The sequence below is a fragment of the Tetrao urogallus genome (assembly GCF_951394365.1).
Source record: "Tetrao urogallus genome assembly, chromosome: 18".
Taxonomy (NCBI): Eukaryota; Metazoa; Chordata; class Aves; order Galliformes; family Phasianidae; genus Tetrao; species Tetrao urogallus.
In genome coordinates, this window is record NC_136831.1 from 2,573,282 (window position 1) to 2,596,185 (window position 22,904).

The 22,904-nt window shown below is 40.5% G+C and overlaps 2 protein-coding genes across 4 annotated transcripts; one reads left to right on the plus strand and one right to left on the minus strand.

Annotated features, from left to right (window-relative positions):
- Positions 1-1,661: 1,661 nt before the first annotated feature.
- On the minus strand, positions 1,662-5,390 carry LOC306953556 (protein Njmu-R1; the record flags this gene model as incomplete). Its single annotated transcript, XM_079544492.1, has 10 exons — positions 1,662-1,871; positions 2,011-2,114; positions 2,574-2,710; positions 2,829-2,893; positions 3,265-3,384; positions 4,013-4,064; positions 4,273-4,419; positions 4,624-4,749; positions 4,977-5,048; positions 5,254-5,390. 10 exons carry the CDS (start codon positions 5,388-5,390, stop codon positions 1,662-1,664), a joined length of 1,170 nt encoding a protein of 389 aa, XP_079400618.1.
- Positions 5,391-6,014: 624 nt separating this feature from the next.
- On the plus strand, positions 6,015-16,674 carry ZNF207 (zinc finger protein 207; the record flags this gene model as incomplete). Of its 3 annotated transcripts, XM_079544364.1 has the most annotated exons (12): positions 6,015-6,055; positions 7,341-7,467; positions 7,903-8,041; positions 8,882-9,049; positions 9,755-9,830; positions 10,348-10,395; positions 11,643-11,713; positions 12,985-13,145; positions 13,885-13,977; positions 15,155-15,394; positions 16,074-16,236; positions 16,415-16,674. In XM_079544364.1, 12 exons carry the CDS (start codon positions 6,015-6,017, stop codon positions 16,573-16,575), a joined length of 1,488 nt encoding a protein of 495 aa, XP_079400490.1. In that variant the 3' UTR covers positions 16,576-16,674. The 3 variants fall into 3 exon arrangements, with proteins under 3 accessions (XP_079400490.1, XP_079400492.1, XP_079400491.1); XM_079544366.1 differs by lacking the exon at positions 13,885-13,977; XM_079544365.1 differs by lacking the exon at positions 10,348-10,395.
- Between the last annotated feature and the right edge of the window lie 6,230 nt (positions 16,675-22,904).

The window sequence follows — 22,904 nt, forward strand, 5'->3', positions numbered from 1 at the left end:
AACATATCCAAACGTTAAACACAAAGCACTAAACAATGTAATTTTCTGCCTTAAAATACTGAGCAAATGATACTTTCCCGTTAAGGGCTAGTAAAACAAAATATTTGCAAGGTAATACACTATGGTATGTTTTCAAATATTTTTGTATTGTGTACATTCTGTATATTTTTGTTGTAACAATATTATTTGAGCGCAGAATCCATTAAATTTTTGTTGGTGGATTTTTTTTCCCCCTATGAAACAGAGCTGTCTTCCATCACAGACCAAAAATCATCCAAGGAAAATCTTCCACAGTCAGTTTTGTAAGTTTGTCTACAATTACAGTATTTAACCAAAGGGCAGTCGGTTGTGAGAGCCGAGATGTCATCTTCTAATAATGACATCGATGGTTCATTTTTATGTTTCTAAAGCTGTCTGATAAAGGAGAAAGTGAATCGCTGCTGTATTTCTCCACGAGTTAAACAAGGACAGACGTGGCTTCTGAGTGGCATTCAGACACACATCTTGTCCCACCACGTAACAGCTGAAGCTCCACGGCAGCAGTGAACTCAGAACTGAGGGGAACGAAGACCAATTACACCAGACTGCTTAAAACTTTTCACTGGGACGGAAGGGCTGCAGACTAAGCGCACATCTCAGCATCTTCTAAGCATGGGTGCGCTTCTTCCTCAGCTTTCCATAGTTGATTGCTGGAGACAGTTTTGTGTCACACCCTCCAGGCGTGTATCCAACTAAACTAGCTGCTTGTGTGTTATTTATTAGGCTTTTTGTTTCTTCTTTTCTATTTAAAGTATGATTTTTACTAGGATTATGCCAACACAAGGAAGTGTTTTCAATTCTTTTTTTGGACAGTTTATTTCAATTTATGAAGAAGTTTTATGAAGTTAATATTGACTCTAGAAAATCTTCACGATTAATTCTTCACTACATACAATTATTTTCATTATACAAAAGCGATGCTAGGAATGTACAAAGAAGATCTTGGTCACAAGAATATAAACAAATGAATGGGATTCATAATCTAGTCTGGGAATTCAACATGCCTGCCCAGCACATATATGAACAGACAGAAGCACCTACAAGTTGAGTCCTAAAACCCTGCCCAGGCTTTCTATCTCCTGTCAGTAAACAACTTGTTTCTTCAATCATAGAAGAACAAAACTGTTGATTTGAAAGTAGGAAGTAGAAACTAGCTACAGACTTTTTATGTTCTCTCACATGAACAAAGATGAACTCATTTACTGTCATTTATCTAAATGTTTGTGCTTCTTTTTCTACTAAAACAAGTAAACAGATCTTAATTATTAGACATGATAATTTTAAACATACTTAAAATATTTAAAATACTTCTCTTTGTCATGCCAACGCTTTAAAAAAGCAAAACAAAACCCACAAATGTAATGATTTTCTCACAAGATGAACACATCAGTTGGAGAATGTTAAGCAGTGGAAGTAGTGTTTAAGATCTGATATTTACACATTAAAAAAAGCTCATGCTGCTTTCTCTCTAAAGGGAGAGAAGGAGCTGAAATTGCCACTTAGGTTTGACTCAGGTAATGCTTTTAAAAGAAAACTTTCTGCAGTACTGAAACTAAGCTGCGCAGAAGAAATTAATGATTTATACAATACTCTCCAACAACTGTAGGATAATTAAGATAATTTTAAGCCACTGCTGTTTCTTTCATGAATTCCTCAAGGACAGTCACTACGTTTCTGGCTTCTGGCATTTCTGCATGTTCTACTTTAACTATCTTCAAAAGGATGTCTCCACTGCCGCAGTTCTTTAAGAACATGTAACACTTGAACAAGGCGTAGTGGTTCATTTCAGCCTGTCGAATAAACCTCTTCAGGTTGTTAATGTCCTGTATTGCCTGGAATGACAGTTATAGAACATTTTCTTATCTTTGTATGTGGAAAGAAAATACGATGTGGAAAAGTGAAGGAAGAATAGAGACAAATGAATTGACGTAAGAATTGAGTGATGTGTCTTTACCACACACCAACCATTACCTTCAATTTAAAGTTTTCCAAAATTTGCCGGAACAGAAATGGATTTCCACCTTCAGCACCATTTACAAAAGCATGCATCCAGTCCTCACAGAATCTGTTGCTTCCTGTTAAGTGTTCAAGAACACAGAGAAGGCGTGAGCAAAAAGTAAACCAGCTCAATATGGATACACAGCTGCATTCACCTTGTTTCATACAGCTGACAATATCTGAGCCAGGAATTAAGCCTAAAGGAAAAAAATACACATGGAAAAGCGAACACAGCTACAGTGGTTGCATGAAATCCTGCTCTGATTGTTGAATTCACAATTGTCAAAAATCCAATTGGGGAGAAAAAAAAAAATTCAGCTTCCCAGAAGTGTATACATTATAGTTTTATAATCCACAAACTAGAACTGGTAAAACAAATTACTACCTGATAGGAAAAGCAGCGTTTTAGTTTCCAAACAGAATCCAGACTACATGGGCATGAACCTATGAGCTGCTGAATATCCTCAAATACCTCTAAAACCAAGGAGTCTCAGCAGCCCTGAGGAATACAGGGGTGTTAACAACTGTAATCTCACCTGCATTGTGCAGCTGAAGCTGGGCTCCAGTACAGTCTACAACCATTGACTTGTGCTGTTCCTCAGTCATGGCAATGCACAAGGAGGTCATTGTGCCTTCCTGAACAAGGCCTTGGAGGCTAGCAGCTGCCAGAAACCTAACACAAAAACTATTGTGAGCTGCTGTTTCTACATAGTGTCTGAGCGAGGAGAAGAGGAAGGTATCACACACAAAAGCAGTTACTCTCAGGTTCCTCTGTCTCATAACATCCTTACCTGCTAATGTCTTTTTCTGTTCTTTCATCTGCATTTTTTACTTCCACAGGAGTATAACTCAGTGCCTTAAAACAAACAAAAAAGTTTAGAAGTTAGACACGAGTTGGATATTATTTCTATTGCTGTACTGTACTTACTAGCAAGAAATACAAAGCATATTCATTTTGCTCTTTTCAGAGTAAGAGAAGAAGCCAAGGGAATATTCCACATTATAGACGTTGCAGCTGGCTTTGCATTCAGAATACAGTGATTATACTTAACTAGCTATTCCATCCAAAGCCAAAACAAACAACAATAAACAAACAAAAATATTGCGGAAGATGTTTCTAATTTACACCTGTTTGAGAAAGGAAACGTAAGCAGCATTTTAAACATATTAGAGTTGTGGAAATAGCTGCTGAAGCTCTTCTATTTAGTTAGTTAAGAATACACATACAGCATGTAACAAGAAGGCCAGTTTCTCCTGGAAGAGCTGTACTACTCTCTGAATTGGGCATATGGAATTCTCAAACCAGCTTCTTAAGTAAGGGTTAACACAAGTCTCCAACGTTTTCTGCTGTAAAACATTAAAACATGAAACCTTTTAGCCACAGGTTTAATTTCTACACAAATAGAAACCTAAAATATTTAGATGTCAAGTAGTTTTTCATTGCAAACCACGCTAGATCAAAATAATGAGTTTGACATTTAAAGCCATGCTTTTTGGAGTGTAAGCTATGAAGGGAAAGAACTGTAATATATGATACAAAACATTATATCACATTATGATGCATACTCAGCAAAGAGCATGCACCAGCAGACAAGATGAAACAGAAACATAAAACATACTGGTGACAGGATCACCAGTAGAAATCCTTCCTTGCTGTTGAGAACTGGCAGGGCTCTAGGTAGACACAGAGACCCTTCCTGTAGATTATTACATTTTCTTAGTCATTTTTCTCTTTGAAGCTAACTGCGAGTAACCTCTAAGAGATTCATGACTGGCACAAAGAAGTCCCCCTTTTTTTTTCCTCTTGACTTTTGTGGTTAACAGTACTCTAGACGTTCACTGTCTCTACAGTGAAGCCTGTATCCATCTCTGAGTGTTTGTTTTCTATACACTAAATCTTCTGGTTTGCTTGAGTAACACGTGTGTTTAAAATGTCATTTTCACCACTTAACAAATGTAAAAAGTTAGATCTTACCTCCAAGTCAAGGCTTAGCTTCAGACTTTGAACGTATTTGTCCAATTCAAGTCTGAAAGTATCTTCTTAAGGAAAATAAGATGCATCAATTAAGATCCACATTTTGTGCTTTCAGTATATGCTTGTTTCTGATATTTTAAGTTACATACATAGTGGAACATATGCATAAGTGCGCTGATTTCAAGGAGAACACGGACAAAAAGAGAGTATCATTTTTCCATCATCTCCCTCTCCATACAGATATGGAAACATAACGGTAAGGATATAGTTCCAGACCTTTCTCTGAGCCACCTAGGAAACAAACTACATATTCTGGAGCACTGATTTCCGATTCCAGTGTTGCTGTTTCTAGAAGACTTTCTTGTTGGAAAAGACAGTAATAACAACCAACTTTACATTCTGGTATACTGTGCAAAAAAGAAAAAAGTTGTTAAAGATATTACTATAAGTTAATGTGGAAAGTGTTCACTTACAGCTGTTATTAACAGCAGCAACAGATCAGGAGCATGCAATCACAGCAGATTTAAAGCTAGGTGATGTCAAGGTGTGCCATGCTACCAATGTTTCTCAGACCTTTTCATTCACAAGTAATTTTTAAAAGCATATCTTACCTCAAATCCACAGTTGCTACATTCCCCATCCCTTCGAAAACGGCTCCTTTGGCCAGGCGTTTAGCAATAAAACCACGCAGTTCGGTTTCTGCTTCAGGTGGTAAGTTTGTGTCCAGCAAAGAGAGGCTTTAAAAAGCAAGATGAAAGCATTAGCAAGTAACAAATGTTTTGCTTCTGAAGAAGAGCAGAAGCGCCTGCATGCCACCATGCTCTGGAAGGAGGAGCACTGTGGTTTCTCTCTGTGCTTTCCGGCCCATCAATGCAGTCAGCAGTTTGCCCACCACAGCAGAGCCTGCAGTTGTGCTGCAGCAACGGCGCCCTGAGGGGACGGGGCGCGGTGCGGAGCGCCGTACCTGAAGTCCCGGCCGGGGGGGCTCCCAGGCGCCGCTCCGCCATCGCCGCCATCCGCTCCCCGCCGCGATGACCTGAAGGCAAGGAGCTCTTAGCACGCCTTTTGCAGGCAGAACGGGCGCTGGGAAAAGGTACGGCCCGAGGGTGATAGAGCAGGAAATCAGAACGTTACAGGAGAAAAAAAAAACAAGAGTCTTTACGGAAAGGTGCAAATAAAAGCAGAATCGAGCGGCTGGCAGCGCGCAGGGCCTGGGAACGTCCGCCCGCGAGGCCCCTCACCTGCGGCTCCGGTAGCCGTACAGGCTGTGGTAGGTGCTGCCGTGCCGCTCCGGCCGCCGCTCGTCTACCACACCGCCGCCGCCCTCCTCGCTGCTCTCCAGCTCCCGCTCATCGCCGTCCGGCAGCGCCGCCAGCATTACGACCCCCGCCGCCCGGTCGCGCCGCTACGCCCCCCACCCCCGTTCTCCGCCCCGAGGGCCGGGCAGGCTGCGCCTCAGCGCCTCCCGCGGCTGTGCGGTGCGCGCCGCCCCCTCGCGGGGTGAGGGCGGTGCGGAGCCCGCAGCTCAGGAGCGGACCGGATCAGTTGGCGCGCGCAGCGGTACCCAGCTCAGGACTAAAGGACCGAGTGAGCAAAGCGAGACGACTCGCGCAGCCGCAACCGCCGCTCACGTGATTTATTGAAAGACACGGTAGACGTTACAGAATCCGCACCGCTCAACCCAACCCACCTCGCAAACCCGCAGCACCGCCCGCAGCCCGCCCCTCAGCCTTACACAAAATGGCCGCTCCCGCCCACAGGCATGCCGGGACGGAGCTGGTCACGTGAGCGGCCCCCCTTCCCGCCGTCGCGCGGTGCGCTCTGGGAGTTCGGGGGCGGCCGTGCCAGGAGGTGCGTGGCGGCCATTTTGTGCCTGCCTCGGTCTGCGCGGCGGCGGTTGCGGGCGCTGCGGCTCGGCGGGGAAGAAGGTCGGCCGGTCTTTTTTTTGAATTATTATTATTATTAATTTTTTTTTTCTGCGTAGGTCGCGTGTTCCGTCGTCATGGGCCGTAAGAAGAAGAAGCAGCTGAAGCCTTGGTGCTGGTATCCTTGTGCTGTGTGGGGCGGGGTGGGGGAGGGGCGCAGGGTTCTCCTCTGGTGTCTGCGGAGCTCCGCGCTGCCCCGTGAGCGCCGGTCTTTTTGTTGTTAATTTTGTGGGTTTTTTTCTTCTTTTTTTTTTTTTTTTTCCCGTTGGCTTCGTGCTCACTCCCTCTCTGTGCCCTCATCCTGGCCCGGCCTACCCCGTGTCCTTCCTCTCTAATCCTTCCCCGCCCCCCGCTGGCCCGGCCTGCCCGCTCGCCCTGCACTGGGCCCGGAGCGGCCGTTGTTCCCCACGAGGGCATCGCATCTCCGTGAGCAGCGCCGTGCTGGGCGCTAATCAGCGAGGCAGGAGTGGTTGCAGGAGTGAGAGCTGTTGGAAAGCTCATTTTAGAATATAAAACTTGTATTTGCTGCGTCAAAACATCTCGGCATGTAAAAATACCAATGGGTTTTTCACGAGTTAGCCCTTTTGTAATGTGCTTTTTGTTGAAGAGTGATTGCAAGCATACTTCTCTCCTGTTTTTTTTATTAGTCTTTAATAAAGGAATTTATAATCCGCTTGGAATTTGTTTACCAGGCTTTGTTGAAAGTGAAGGACACGCTGTTAACGAGGAGCAGGTTGTACCCAGTGTAGCTCTCCTGCTTAGCAGGATGGCTGCAGTGCCTGCTGAAGCCTTCGAGCTGAGCTGCACAAAAGAAACGGCCATTTGCCTCTCATTACGCAACAGCTCGAAAAGTTCTTCAGATGTTTCAGTTTAGAAACATAAAGTCCTGTTATGATTGCAGTGAATCTTGTGATGTCTTAAGGTTTTGGTCAGTTGGGTGGCTGAAAAGGGACTTCTCCGTTAAAACTGTATTTTTTTCTTCCATAAACGTTAGCTGCCAATATGTTATTAGTTGGGTGTTTCAGAGTATTTGGTGTTGCTTCCCATTTGTGGATCTCTCACCTTTCTGCTTTGCTGCTCTAGCAACATTTTAATAATATTTGAAATTTACGTTTGAAAATATGTAAAGGAGGAAGAGGAGTCCACTTAGAAAAAACTGTGACTTAAAAAAGCATCTATCAGAATGCTATGATTATGGTTGCATGGGCACATCTTGCTGTTCTCTGGTTGTTGTTGCTGGGTGATGTGAGGAGGGAGGTTTGGTTTCAGATACGGATGAAATACTGGTGCTCTGAAAACTCAGAGTTGCTTTCTGTGCTTTCAGTTTCCTTTAGGAAGAAAAAAAACGACAATACTAATTAGCTCACTTTCAGTATGAAATATTTCCTTAACATCTTCAATAGGTATTGTAACAGGGATTTTGATGATGAAAAAATCCTTATACAGCATCAAAAAGCAAAGCACTTTAAATGCCATATATGTCATAAGAAATTGTATACAGGACCTGGTTTAGCTATACACTGCATGCAGGTAAGAAGCTTTAGTCTTGCAGAAAACTTTTTTGACAGTGTCTAAAATTGGAATAATCAGCTTAAAAAAAAAAGTGTTCTCTTGGGGTTTCCACAAACCTGGAAAATGATGAGAGAAAGTCAGTAGTGTTAAGCTTCACGAGCAGGTCTCCTGATGTGCCAGCAGTTTGTGTGGTAGGTATGCAGCAGAGAAATTTGTGGTCAGTTTTTGAACGAAGGAGTGGATGAATTGCATTGTCTTGGTGATCAGAGTTTAGAAACTAGTTTTAGAAGTTAATAGTATTTACAGCGACTAGAGGAGTATCCAGAAAATGGCTGACTAGAGATATGCTTCCCAATAAGGATGCTTTGTTTGTCTTTTGAAATTAAACTAGTGCAGGCAAACCTAAATCTAACCTGAGTTTTGATCAGGAGGTTTTTTTCCTTCCCTTCTTAGGTACATAAAGAAACAATAGACGCTGTTCCAAATGCTATTCCTGGGAGAACAGATATTGAACTGGAAATCTATGGCATGGAGGGCATTCCAGAAAAAGACATGGAGGAACGGAGGAGGTTACTTGAACAAAAAACTCAGGGTAAAGTGTGATCTAGCTGGTTATCTGTCATCTCCATGGCTCTTTGCTTAAATTGTTTGATCTGTATTCTTTGTGTGCACTATCCATGTTGAATAGTGCGTCTTCAACACACAGTAGGCAGTATTGCTTTGTCTTGAAATCACAGGTCGATATTTTTATTGTTCTGATGTGTTTTGCCTGCCTCTCAGGACGTTATTTGTAGGCTTTGGGAAGAAAGCTGTTATTGATGTTTTGGGATGAGTGCTTTTTTGAGGAGTAGGGGAGTTTCCCTCATCTGTTTTTGGATTTGAAAATTGATTTGTGGTGTTTTGGCCCTGTGTGATACAGGTCTCACTCCTTAAGAGAGTAAGAACTGACTACATTGCCCCTAACTGCAACCCTTGACATGGCCTATCAAGTAGAAAGACAAGTGATGATACTTCTTTTTTTTCCTGTTTAGAAAGAAAGCATTCAGCTTACGGGGATGATGAATTTTAGGGTTTTGTTTGTTTGTTTTGTATAGACAAGGAATTACGTTAGTCTGACAGGGTAGGAATACTTAAATCTTCTTTGTTCTGGAATTATGCCTTTGAGTTGTTCTGGCTTATTCTCTCCAGACAGAGGCTTATGTGAAGGTAGGCCCCTGTTACACTGAGAGTTGCTATAGTGTGAGTCACTTCCCTTTATCTTCTGTACATATAATAGTAGACACACAGTTTCTTTTCTCTAATCATGTGAATTTTTGAACATGCTGATAAGACTTGAAATGATTGTCATTCCAGCTACAATACTCCCGATAAAAATTAATTTCATAGGAATTGTTTACTTTCCTCTGACCATGTGCATTGTATGATTCAGCAGAGAGCCAGAAGAAGAAGCAACAGGATGATTCTGATGAATACGAAGACGATGAATCTGCAGCTTCCACTTCATTTCAGCCCCAACAAGTTCAGCCACAGCAGGGGTACATTCCCCCAATGGCACAACCAGGTTTGCCTCCTGTGCCGGGTGCTCCAGGGATGCCTCCTGGTAAGGGTGCTGTTTTTGAACTAGTTATTGAAAGGCTGAGTAGGAATACAGATCTCTACTTGGAATTATCATCTGCTAATTGGTATTCTCCAGTGCAGTGGGTTTGTGCTCTGAAAATAGTTTAGTGAGGTGCATGTGAGCAGTTCTTCAGGTTCTTCCTGCCCCTGGTGCAGGGGGTGCACATGTTCCTCAGTAAAGCAGATGAAAATAGCTCATGTTTGCATCTGGGTAGAAAAACTGTCAGTGTGATACTAAGACAGATCAGCAGTTTAAACATAGATCTACATTGTGATACTTCGTAACAAGGTTTTAGAAATAGAAGGCTGAAGGGATACCCTGGGTTTGTGCTAGCAGAGGATGGAGAGTTTATGCACAGAATACATACAACTTTATTTTTATTATTTTTTTAATTGCAACTAAACTTGCAAAAAGCATTTCAATTAGTGACAGTGAAAACTGACCTTTCTGATGTTTTCTGCAGTGTTGAGGCATGCTCTTTAGAGATTCTGCTAAGAAAGGTTACAATGGGTGTCTTGCAGAGTTGGGAGCAGTGGATCAAAGTCAGATTTGTAGATTACCTTTTATATCTCATTATTTGTAAGTGACATTAATTCAAAAACAAGTATTTTACAGTTTCCTGCATTGAATAGGTTTGGTGATGAATATACGTTGTTGGTGCTTAAAATTTATTTTCCTTTTTTTAAGGTATACCACCATTAATGGCAGGTGTCCCACCTATGATGCCTGGAATGCCTCCCGTTATGCCTGGAATGCCACCTGGGTGAGTAGCTAGAAAGATTTACAGTGATGTTTCCATGCTTTGTGTTTTAAACTGTCACAGAAAGAGTAAAGCTAATTGGAAATAACGTGCAGGAACCTGTGAACTCTATAACCTTAATGTTAAGATACAGCAAAAATCTGGATGGCTATAAACCAACATTAAAAATACAGCCCAACTCTGAATCTATAAAGTATGTAAAGTATGTTGCCTTTCTCTTGATCTTATTTAGTAATTTCATAATGGTTTTAAAATGTGTTGTGTTGGTTTAAAGCCTTATGTGAAGCTCTGGTTTGTGTATGGCACATCTTGTACCATCTGGCTGTCAGTCATCCAACCTATCCAGAAAAAATACTGGATAGTTTAAAGTTCTTTAATAAATATGAGAATAAAATTCTTGTGTTTTGGGCAAGAGTAAGTTGTTGGTATTGATGTTTGTTTGGGATTTACACCGTACCCTATCATAATGTGTTTGGAAAAATCACAGTTAGATTTTTGATTTTGTCATAAATTTTCACAGATTACATCAACAAAGAAAATACATGCAGTCATTTTGTGGTGGAAACATGTAAGCATCTCATTAATGTAATTATAGGTACATTCATTATGCCATTTTATGTTGTATATTTGATAAGATTGAAAGTTGTCTTACTTGAAAACATCTGAATTTTGCTGAAGCATTTGGGGAAAATGTCTAGCTATGTTTTGTTGTATCATGAAGCTTTTATTCTTTATCTAATTGCTTGTTACAAAACTACACGTTGCAGGAAGCACATCCTGCAGAATATTAATTAAATAGGAACTTTGGGATTTCTATCCTTCCTTGTGTCAGAGTGCAAACAGCTCCATGTGCTTAGTCCTTTACCTGTAGGACTTAATGCAGGAGACTTGTTTTTGTATAAAGCTGTTCTCTTCTGAAACACTGGTATTCTTTTAACAGTCTTCAAATGTAAAAATAACGTCTTTGTCAGACATCTTTGTGAATGTTCATGATTGCAGCTTTTCTGGGTGGAAACTGAACAGAATTTTATCAAGCTTGCTGGTGTTTAGTTCTCCTTAAGGTCTTTGTTAATTGCAGATGAACGTAATGTGTAGTAAAAGAAGCAAATCAATTTGCCAACAACTCGCTATCTGCAGTTTTTCAGGCAGTTACATTTCTGGTGGCAGCAGCAGCAACTTCTAGGTTTGACAGTTGTCCAAACAGATAGCAAGACTGACTGCCTTGTCCAGACTGTAATCCAGAAATGGAGTGGTAGTAGTGTGTTCCCAGCTGTGATTCTGCGCTGTTGTTCCCTTAGTAGGCAGGTTGAGAAGATAGTGTGGCTGGGTTACAAGCTGCTATGGAGAATGAAGACTCACCTCCTCATGATTCATTTTGATTTTGAAACGGGAACAGTAAATGTTTCTTGGTTTTGCTATGCAGAATAGAAATTGCTTCATAGTGATGATTTGGCACATATTGGCTGCTACAAAACTGTTCAGTTTCCAAAATAAGATAATAGTTGTTCCTTCGTTCTGCTTCCTGTAATCCAGCTTCAAGTGTCTGGAAGTATTCTGAAGTGTATATCACGAGGAACACTAGTTCTGGAATCTGATAACAGAGGAAGTGAATGCTTGGGGAATGAAAATTCAAGTGAGATGTATTTGGAGTTTAAATGTTTTTATTTCTTTGTTGAAAAACACATAGCTGCAGTGAGCTGGTTATTGATTGCTTCCTGAAATTATTTGCTGTGTTATTTATCTAATACAGGTAATGTGCCAATGTTGTAGTGGTCTATTGCGTGTGTTTGTTCTAATGATCACTTTACTCAATAGGATGATGCCAATGGGTGGAATGATGCCTCCTGGGCCAGGAATACCACCTCTTATGCCTGGTATGCCACCAGGTAAGTCAGGGCTGTCAGACAGATATTGTGGTGAGAGCTAATTGATGTTTACTTACGCTGAGATTTAGGATTTATGTAAAGAGTGTACAGATGTTCACTGCCAGCTTTTTGCAGTTCAGTTGCTGCAGAAGCCACTCTTGTGCAGAGGTGAAGTGGTTATTTCTGGCTTTTGACTAAGATAAGTCATTGTGTTTGATACTGCTGTGCAGGTAAAAAAAAAAAAAAGAATGCAAATTTATTCTTCCTATTCATCTGGCTTTTTTATTGCCTGGTCCATCTCCACTCACTTATTCTAGTGTCTGTTTTATAATGTAAATATATGTATAATGCATATAATACAAAAATAGAAAACTATTGTGGAGAATGAGAAACAGTCTTGATGACACTCAGATAAAGATGTCTGGACTTCTGATTGCTTATGTAGCTAGAACAGAGCTACTTCTTGAGCTTCTCAACTTGTTGAGCAGCCTTATGTTCTGGTAGTGATGACTTGAGTCACTGGTTTGCCCGATTTTCTCACTGGAGAAGACGAGCCAGGGGGACAGTTGTGCTGGTTCTGCTGCACAGTGTGTGATGGAACCTTTGTGTGCTGTTAAGTTCTGTCTCTGGACCTCTCCTAGACCCCCCATATACAAAGTACATGTTTTGCAATGATAGGCTACACAAAAATTTTAACTTATTTTCAGCTAACTCGCATGCTAGCTTGAGGGCCTTTTAGTCAAAGCAATGAGGAATGCTAATTCCTGTGTCACCGTCTGCTGTGCTGAAGGTCCCCAGCAGAGTGTTTCAAAGTACTGATACTATTCACAGCAGCTCCCTTTTTTAGATTTTGTAACAATTTTAGCTACAGTCACGATAGCATAGAGACAGTGTTCTGGAAGCAGAGGCTGTGCTGATTGCATTGATTTATTTGGGAGTGTAAGCTTCTCTTATTGAAGCTGTAATGGAAACGTACAACTTGATTCAGTATTGCTCTGAAGTGTTTAAGCTAACTGCCTACACATGGACCTTTGTTGGTGACCAACAGTAAATTAAGGTAGTAAAGCTTTGTTTGAATGTTCTAGAGAGAGACGTGGAGAATTAACAGTCTTGACATGAGCCTGTGAGCTCTGATCTAGTTGCTGTGTATGGTGACTGCAGGCTAGACCTGTTGGCTTAAAAGTGTATCTCCCTAGGAAGGCTTTGTCATAAGGAACACTTGGAACAGAATCCTCTAACGGGATGCTTCTGTTCTTGAGCCTGAGACCTTACAGGTTCTTTGTGGTTTGTAGGTATGCCACCACCTGTTGGTCCTCGTCCTGGGATGCCTCCTATGACACAAGCACAGCCTGCTACAGCACCGGGCATTCTTAACAGACCTCCAGCTCCTGCTGCATCAGCACCCACCCCGCAGCCTCCAGTTACTAAACCACTCTTCCCAAGTGCAGGGCAGGTAAGGTGTCTCAGCCTGGAATCTATGGGTATAGTTTTCAAATTACCGTGTGTCAGTTTCCTCTGTTATTAGGAGACAAGAAATGACTGGGTACACTTCTTGCTTGTGTTGATTATTAAGTTTAATCCACTGTAGCGTTTGAATGAATTTTAAAAGATTGTTTTGTTTGTCTTGCAACAGCCATGAAACCAGACAGAAGTTCTGTAAGCAGTGGGGAAGAAAGTAGTAGGCAAAACATTTCATTAATCCCTTTAGTTTGCATTTTATTTGGGCTCTTTGGGTGGGTGAAGGGGAGGCATCAGTCAGCGGTAGGAATCTGATTGCTTAGAACTTAACCTAAAACTGCTTAAGTGTAAATCTTGACAAGACTTAGTCTCTTTTGTTCTCATAATAAGGGGTTATTTGCCAGCAGAAGGCCTTATTAATTCCATCATTCTGTTCAGACTGGATTAAGCATTGTCTGAATGATTTAACTAAGGCAGTAATGCTGTTTAAATGTTTTGGGAAGGGAAGTGGGAATTGACAGAATGGCTTGTGACCTCTGTATTTTGGTTTCTCTTGCTATGTGTAAGTCCTTAAGTATTTAACCTTCATGGTGTCCTATTTGCATTTTGGACTTCTACAGGGAAGGTACTCATTTACAAAAACGCAGCCCTTAGCATAAGAAACCCTTTCATCTGGATACTTTCCACCCATTTGTTTGGAGACTTTTCACTGTTTCCTTTCTTTTATGCTACAGATGGGGACACCTGTCACAAGCTCAAGTACAGCTTCCTCCAATTCAGAAAGTCTGTCAGCGTCTTCTAACGCTCTGTTTCCTAGCACAGCACAAGTACGCAGGAAGTCACAGTTAAAAACAAATTGCTTTGCAACTTAACCCTTTGGACCGTTCTGTAAAATCTAAAATGGACTAAACATCTTCAGATCATTTCTTACATTCCTGATTATGTTTAGCTGGTAAAATTTTAGAGTCCTTAACTGTGAGTTGCATCTTAGTGGAAATAAGCATGTTGAAGTGCCCAATTTTTCTTAGACAGCGTGCAAGTATGAAATGCTATGTCCTGGTTCTAAAGGGTTAAAAAAGCATGAAAGCAGTTAAATGCATTTTAGTGGCAGTGGTTAGCTTGATGCATGGTGAAGGCTTTTTAGTTCGATGTTTAATACAGTATGTCAGAACGTAGGGGGTTTTGTGAGATGCATTATGTGCAAAAATGGAGTTATTTTTATTAGAAAGTTCAGCAAAGTATTGTAAGCATCCAGTGACCAGAAACAAAAGCATTCTCTCGTAACTAAGGCTTGTTTTGAGGATTGTTGCATCTTCGGCCTGATACAGCCAATTTTTCTTCTAAAACTTTCAATTAAGAGCAACATAGGAAAGCGTAGATGCTGTGATCTTAGTGGACCTTGTGTGCTTTGAGTTGATTCTTTACTTAGAAATGATATTGAAGATCTGTAGAGGGACATAGTTCTTTAAAGAACACTGCAATACTTTCAGAGAGAATGCTTACAACGAAAGACCTGACGCAGTAGTTTTCTTAATGTTCAATAACAACATTTTTAAGTACCTAATTTTAATGAATGCTAACACTCTGAGCTGTACTCTAAACTAATGGTTGCTAAAGTATGCTAGTTTATTGAGAAAATTGTGATTTTTATGCTTATAGCTGTTAATAAAACTGTAATTTAGGAATGATTTAGGCATTTACCAACCTCAGTATTTGAGGTGAAAACTTTGGTAGGATTTTTTGTTGTTCCTTTTTTCTAGTTGTGGCTTTTGACCTGCGAATTCTAGACTTTCCTGTGTGTGTATGTTTGTATGTATGTATATACTGGGTTTTATTTTGTCTTGTTTTCAGTTGCTTTAGTATATGTGATAAGGCTGAACTTTACTTTTGTCAAGCTTATTTTAAATATGTATTTCACTGGAAGGTTTCAAAGGTCTAACAGATGTAATTTAAGTTTTCTTATGCTTTAGGAAATAAATATTGATCCATCTCTGTGCTTCACAGGCTGCAGCAGCTGTTCAAGGTCCGGTTGGTACTGATTTCAAACCTTTGAATTCTACAGCAGCAACAACAGAGCCCCCCAAACCTACATTCCCTGCTTACACACAGTCTACAACCTCAACCACTAGCACCACAAACAGTACTGCAGCTAAACCAGCTACATCTATAACAAGTAAGCCTGCTACCCTTACCACAACCAGTGCAACCAGTAAGTTGATCCATCCAGATGAGGATATATCACTGGTAAGTCAACGTATTTTCATTATCTTGCTGAAAATGCTATTTATGCTGATATGGCTGACTTAATTAGAATATACTCTGTGCTCTGTGCAACGGTTTTAGTAAAGGTGAGACAACAAACGTGCAGAATTGAAAGAATTATGCTTTGATGAAACATCCTTGGTTGACAAGTAGTGACTGGTATATTGCATTGATCCTGCAGTCAGAAGTCTTACTTCTGGTGATAAGGAATTGCTTAACCCAAAATGTAACTTGGACTTCATTTCATGTGGCTTAAGCTTGAATTTAGCTAAGTACAGCTGGTGAGTGTCAAACAAAAGGCTTAACGTTTTGAAGTTATCTTGATGCTATTACAGCAGTCAGGAATCAAGACTATGGGTAAAACAAGCAAACCTTCAATTCAGTTCATGTATCTCTAGATTTGCTTTTGTCTCATGTTGTGAGGAAAGGACAGTCTTCAGAGAACTTGTGTTACATACTTGAGTGATCAGTGTTAGTGCAGTAACTTTGAGGGAAGGGAGAAAAAATCCAGATGTTACCATGGAATGTTCACTAGTAGCAATCTTAAATTTCTAAAATGATGATAATTCAGTGCCTTTAATCTACTTTATTACATTTATTCACTTTGTTTTTGCAGAGTTTTAGTCTTAGAGTGTGTTATGCTTGTCTGTCCTCATTTTAGGAAGAGAGAAGGGCTCAGTTGCCCAAGTATCAGCGTAATCTTCCTCGTCCGGGACAAGCTTCCCTGGGTAATCCACCTGTTGGACCAATTGGAGGTATGATGCCACCACAGCCTGGAATTCCTCCGCAGCAACAAGGAATGAGGCCTCCAATGCCACCACACGGTAATTAGACATCTCTGCATTTTCTTCTCTTTGAAAGATTTATTTGCCGTCTTTTTTAATTTTGAAATGTCAGGTGCTGTGAAAAACAGCTTTTCACAAATGCAGCTGTGCCCATTAAAAAAAAAAAAAAAAAAAAAAAAAAAAAGAATACTTTGCATCTTAAATGTTTTGTTTGTAGGTCAGTATGGTGCTCATCACCAGGGCATGCCAGGCTACCTTCCTGGAGCAATGCCTCCTTATGGTCAGGGACCTCCGATGGTGCCCCCGTACCAAAGTGGACCTCCTCGACCTCCAATGGGAATGAGACCTCCTGTCATGTCGCAAGGTGGCCGCTACTGATGCTACTGCACACGCTCTAATAGGTTTGGAGATTAAACCTTTTCTCATCTTGTGCTGTTAATATAGCCAAGCTTCCGTCAATTAAAGCTTCATTGTGACTTAAAAAAAAAAAAAAAAAAAAAAAAAAAAAAAAAGTATCTTCCCCACATGCAAGGCAACTAGGAACTATTGGACATTCTTATTTTACATGGGAAAATTTATTTGGAATATTAACAGGAACTTTTCCTGATGTTGCAATTTATACTGTATGGCTTCTTTTTCATGTTTCATCTAGGTTTTTAGAAGTGAAGTATAGTAAATATGGTTCGTTAAATTGTGAAGGCGCTGGAATTACATGAACATACCACCTTAAAGGCAAGTTCTGTAACATTATGTTGCTATTTGTGAAATGATGCCTTCACAGCACTTTGGGTGCTGTTGGACTTCGTGTCCCCAACATAGTTTGGTGAGGGCTGTAACTGTTCCCAACTACTTGTACATTTAAGTCTGAACATGTAACGATATTTAATGTATTTAGAATTCCTCCTGTTTCAGGGTTCAAGTAAACTGACCCACTAAGGTCGTGTGACTTTTCTGTACTGTTATAAACTTCATTGTAATAAAAGAAGATAAAAATTTATATGCCTTTTTATTCATGACCAGCTGCGGACAACTGCCTGAAAGGTTTGTACAGATGCATGCTATGGTAGCTGTTGGTGTACTGAACACAATGGTGCTGTTTTCATGAAGCTGAATTTGTTGTTACAAAAGTTGTTTAGGTGCACGTCTGAGTAGGCAAGACCTGTACACTTATTAACTGACTATTGAAAAATGAGAGTGCAGGAGGCACATCTTAGATCTTGGTTGTAATTTCTCCCAATGGTATATGTCTCGTTAGCCGTGCTTTCTTGTCCTCAGTAAATTTTAAACGATTTCTAGCCTGGCGTTTACTTGCAGGATGTAAAAGCAGTTGCTGCAAGGTGCATCCTAGTGCCAGACTTGTCCTGTTAGGTCATTCTTCATCTGATGCTTTTTAATGTTCAAAAGGATACCATTGCAAGAGCCTTTTAGGTGGAGATTTCTAGAAGCTTAGGTGCATGTCACATGGGTGAGTGACTTCCAGTTTTTGTATTGAAGTTGACCTGCAAAAGAGAAAAAAGAACTTCATCTCAGGGTGTGTGAAGGAGACAGAGGGGCCTAGAATAATGTTGTGTGCTGTATTTCCACTTCCACAATACTCAGAACTTCAAATTTCATCGTTCCTTGGGGTGAACTGTCCATTTTGTACTCTGATCTGATACAACGCAAGTTTCCTGAGGCAATTAATGGAAGTGGCCTCCTCATCAGTGCTCCTACTTACAGTTATAAAAGAGATGTCTTATCCATAAAGATTATTTGTCTGTTTATAAGTTATAGAAGACCACCCAGATTGTAGTTCTCTGCATGTTTGACATGGCTGTGTTAGCATTTTGTGTTTCTGATGAGAAGGAGAAGGCAGAGGGCGATGTTCTGGAGGGAAGAGAAGTGAGAAGAGCGTTCCTGGTCTCTTCACAGCAAGTAGAGAGTGGTGAATTTTCCATTTGCAGGTCAACTTTGAATACATGTTCCAGCCTCAAGCCTTATCCGTGCTATTTAATTTGTGGGATTGTCTCTGTTAGGGTGTGCTAGAAGGAATGTCAGCATTTTTGTGTAAGTTCCACAGTGTTTCTGTTATTGATGAATATTTTTTTCCCACTCAATCCTGAGCATTGTGGCTCTTTTACTTGAAAGACTTGGGATTTTTATCTAAACTTAAGTACTCCACGTGGCTTTAATGAGTGCTTCCTGCAGTCATTCAGAAGTGCAGTGTGGTTAGAATACTACATAGTCTCTCAGCATCAAATTTGTGTCGCAACACGTCATAAAGGCACTGACACATCCAGTACTGATGCCAGCTAACGGCCTTTGTAGAACCATGAAGAATTGTCATGCTTTTCCTGAAGTGTTGTTTTCGGCCCATAACTCCAAGCCTCTGTTGAGAAGCAGTTCTCTCTGATCACTGCTGCCTGCCGCTCACCTGTCAGATGTGCAGCATTTGGCTTGCAGATGTGCTGAGTGGGCCTTGATGTCTGATCTTCTGTTAGCTTTTCATCTTGCTTTATGCATAAGTCTAACAGAACTTACGCTTACACAGTACTTTTATATTCTGGTTTACCTTAGTTTACTACTTGGTTTTCTTCTGTTTATCTAATAGGGATACCTGGAGCAAAGCACTAGAGAGATCTTTAATGTGTTTTATTTATCCCTTGTCGTAATGTTACACATAGAATTCTTACATTGTACGTTGATCTTCACTTCTGCTTTTAGAACTTTGCAAATTCTTGCTTTTTCTGAAGGTTGTATTGCTGTTGTAAGAATGCTTAGCCTTCCTGCCCCTAGTAAAGTAAATGCCTTCTCCCTCTGGTGGCTTTCTGTAACCCTTTGGTATGTTATTTTCAGATTCCTACTTTTCCTGGGAATGTAGTTGAGAAGAGTACTGCATGTACTGTGAACATAGCTTATTCTGCAAGTTGTCTTCACCAGGAGTTCCCCCCATCAAATAATAAATGTGTGACTTTTCCAATAATAGAATCATTCAGTAGCTAATAGTACCTAGGCTGAGAGTGTGGACACATCTTAAAATGGAGCTTTCCTCAGTAGTAATGCTGTTACAAACCCTCAGCTAAGCTCTGCCACGTATTACTCATGTTGTACCCTAATAATATGCAACAAGCAGTTGAAAGTTTTTTTCTTTGTGATCTTCCCTTGGATACTCCCTTTGCTCCTGTCCTTTCTGTGCTGTAAGAGCTGCAATGTAGCTGTGTGCAGTTACTGTTGTGTCTCTCGTGTACTCTTTGAAAACAGGCAGGTACTTCTGTGCGTTTGTTGTCTGTTGGTCCCTGCCTTCATTTCTTTGGATACTGCTTCTTAACGTTCAGAGAGTTGGATTTATGGTGCCCTTCCCAAAAAGGGTAAAACAGCTTTGAATAATTGCTTGTATAAAAACTCTACAGTACAAAGTTACAACAAAGCTGTGCATGCGAAATTGCTGATAGAGTGCAAGCCTGCAGTTATTTGCTTTAGTTCATCTTTCCCTAGAAGGAGATTGCAGCAGTGTTCAGGACTACATATCTTGTGTTACAGAACCGTAATGACAGAATTATAGGCAGAAGCTTTGTTTTTTCCTTGTTGTCTGAACTTGTCGCAGCTCTCATAGCAAAACGAGATGTTGCAGTTGGGTCAAAATCTTCAGTTAAATTTGAATGCTGTGCCAGTGTTGAATTAGAGGGGAAAAAAAAAAAAAGGAAAAAGCTCTGACCAAAGTGGGGAAAAGATGTAAAAGATGTTAAAGCAAGGTAGGAATATCTTGAAGTTCTGAACAGTTTATACATGGTCTCTCAATACCATTATGAGAGAGAGGCTTATCTTGTTACATTTGCTGAATTTTACAGCTGGATGTCTGATACTGACATGAGGAAATCTCAGAGGAGTTCAGACTAGTTCATCAGAAGGCTTGCTGGGATTGTTTTCTTCTGTCCTTAGGATACCTTTCCACTTTGACAGAGTCTGCTTTAAATAAATTTCTGAAAATTGATCTTGTGTATACGGACCAGAAAGTCTTTATTTTGTAAAATGTTTGGAGTTTGGTTTTTTTCCTTCTAGAGATGAGATTTTCAGGTGCTGATAATACATTTGAGGCTGGGATGTATATGTAATAATTTCAGTGGATTACTGTTCCTTGCTCTGTGCATGCATAAGAGAACAAAAGCAAGCTTCTAGAAAGACATTCAGCTGCATCTGCCTTCTATGGTTTCTGCTGTTGTTTTCCATATGGACTTACTGAGTGATACCTAAATACAGCTATGTCACTTGCTTTCTTAAAGCTTGGCTAAAAATGAATCTGTAACCTGGAGTTACTTTACAGAATCAAAGCATTCGGAATACGAGATGGAAAATTAAATACTCAGTTTTCTAAACAGCAAGAAGGGCATTCTGGCTCTTCAGTTAAGCTGAGACTGATATCCAGTCTGTGAGCTGGGGCTGCAATTTAAAAATTAATACTATTTAAAAATAATAGTACACGTCTTAATAATTGTACTGGTCTAGCTTCTACATAAAAATTAAGGTGAGTGTGAACACATTCAGTGGCTGATGGAGTCTTTCCCTCTTCTTTTGGTGAACTGGAGCACTCAGTACTGTCAGTTAGGGGAGAATTGCCCCAAAACAATTGGCTTTGTTCCACTGATCAAGTTACAAAACAAAACAAACTGTCCAGGTGAGAAATAGCTACAAACAGTTGCGTGGGCCTGCCGAAATAGGTGATGTAGCAGTCATTTCCTTTGGTTTGCTTGATCACTGGAATTTTGTTAACTTTGAATGCATGTCTTTCACTTAATTGGGTCATGTTTTTTCTAAAACTCCAATTTTTCTTCTTCCTATAGCCCTGCCATAGGACAGGCTGAGGCAGAGTCTCAGTGTTGCCCTGTTCAGTCTGAGGCAAGTGGGATTTATTTTATTCGTTCTGGGGGCTTTCACAGCTTTATGGCTGTTGGATATTTATGTCCCCAAACTTGCAGCAAGTTTGGTGAAGGCCCCTACTTTTATTTTAATTTAGGTTTTTAATTCTCTTTTGGTAGATGGGCTCTATATTAATATTAATCTTTTTATTATCACTGTTTTTTTAAGAGTCTCGGGGAGGGAACGTGTTTTGAGAGGTTTGGGTACTGTTTCACTTATGGAACATTTCCTTCGTGACTGGTCAGGGAGTCCTTCAGCCACACTGTACCCGTGCCCCCTTCCCCTGTGTTTTATTTGTGCTGTATTTGTTCTGCTTTTGACAATGTGACTTTTTATACATGCTGCTGGTTCAAAAACTACAGATTAATTACTAACTTTTCTTCTGGGAAGATGTATTTAACAAAGTGCTTGAAATACTTAGGCTTTAACTAAGAAGTGACATCCCTTGTCACACAGACTTGCAGCCTAAATTACAGTTGCTATGGAGGAGGACATTGACTGCTGTATTTGTAAGCTGCCCCACAGCAAATGTTGGCGTAGTGCCCTGTAAAGAACTAGAGATTCCAGTCGATGGAAGAATGAGAAAAGAAAGCTGAAGTTCTTTCAGCTTGTCACTTTCAGGAAAACCTTTTCATTGATCACTTAAATACACTGAACTTCACAGTAATTTGTTGCATCAGTGTACTGGGAAAAAAATCATCTTACTTTCTTGAAACCACGTGGGCTTGTTGCATATCCAAAATTTGCTGAAGGTTATGGCTATCTGAATTTACTACTTTTGCAGAATAGCTGGCAAAAACTTCCACCCTTTGTGAAGACAAACTGGTGCTGCTCACTTGGAGTACGCTGATTTTGAATGCTTGAGGTGGCTTAAAGAGAGCTTGAGAAGAGCAAGTTTTGTCCAAGGAGGTTGTTAATGTTTTTGTGGAGCACAATCTGTATTTCATTTCTCCAGGAGTGGGATCAGTAATGACGCACTTGGAGATTTTCAGTAAGTGGCGTTGAAGGATAAGGAGTGGATTTCTCATGGGGGGCCCAAGTAGTCTCTGACTGGAAGTTGCCGTGTCCTCTGCGTACTGTTTCAGAGTAATTGCTGATTTCCTTACTGTGGTGCTACACTTAGTGCTTTAAGATACACCAGCACAACTGGTCATTATTTCACTTATTCAGTCTCTAGGAGCATTTGGCTTAGTTCTTATTTCCCCAGAGTATCTAAAGAAGCCATTTAACTAAGTATTCAGCATGACTTGTACTTCTTTAAGTAGCTGAATCTCTGAAAGACTCCAGATGGGGAAAAAAAACCAACAAATTTTGGATGGATTGTGTTGAATTTTGTCATCAGTTTTCATGTAAGAATGATGCAGCATGGGGTAGTTTTTACGCAGCTACTTGTATTTAGCTTGTGTCACAAACATGTAGCTGAAGTTCGCACAAGTGCTTCATTGTCTGTAAATGAAGTGCCCTACTTAAATCCACTTGGGCTACCCCAGTACATTGATATTCTGGTGAGAGCTGAACATCCTCAAAGCAAACTTCCGTTTTTATTGGAGCTAAGTAGGTTTACATGTTCATGGAAAGTATGTGCCAGGGATGCAGTTCCTGTCTCCCTTGTTGTTGATCAAGCTGTGTGTACTGATACTTCAGAGCAGATGAGCCATTTCTTTGTATTTTTTGCATGATTTCACACACCACGTGACACTTCATAGCATCACAATGCTATGGATTTTTTTTTTTTTCTTAAAGCTTTTGGAAAATTTCAAGAAAATGAATTTCACACTGCTTCTGAAAGATGCATTTGACTCCAGGATAATTCC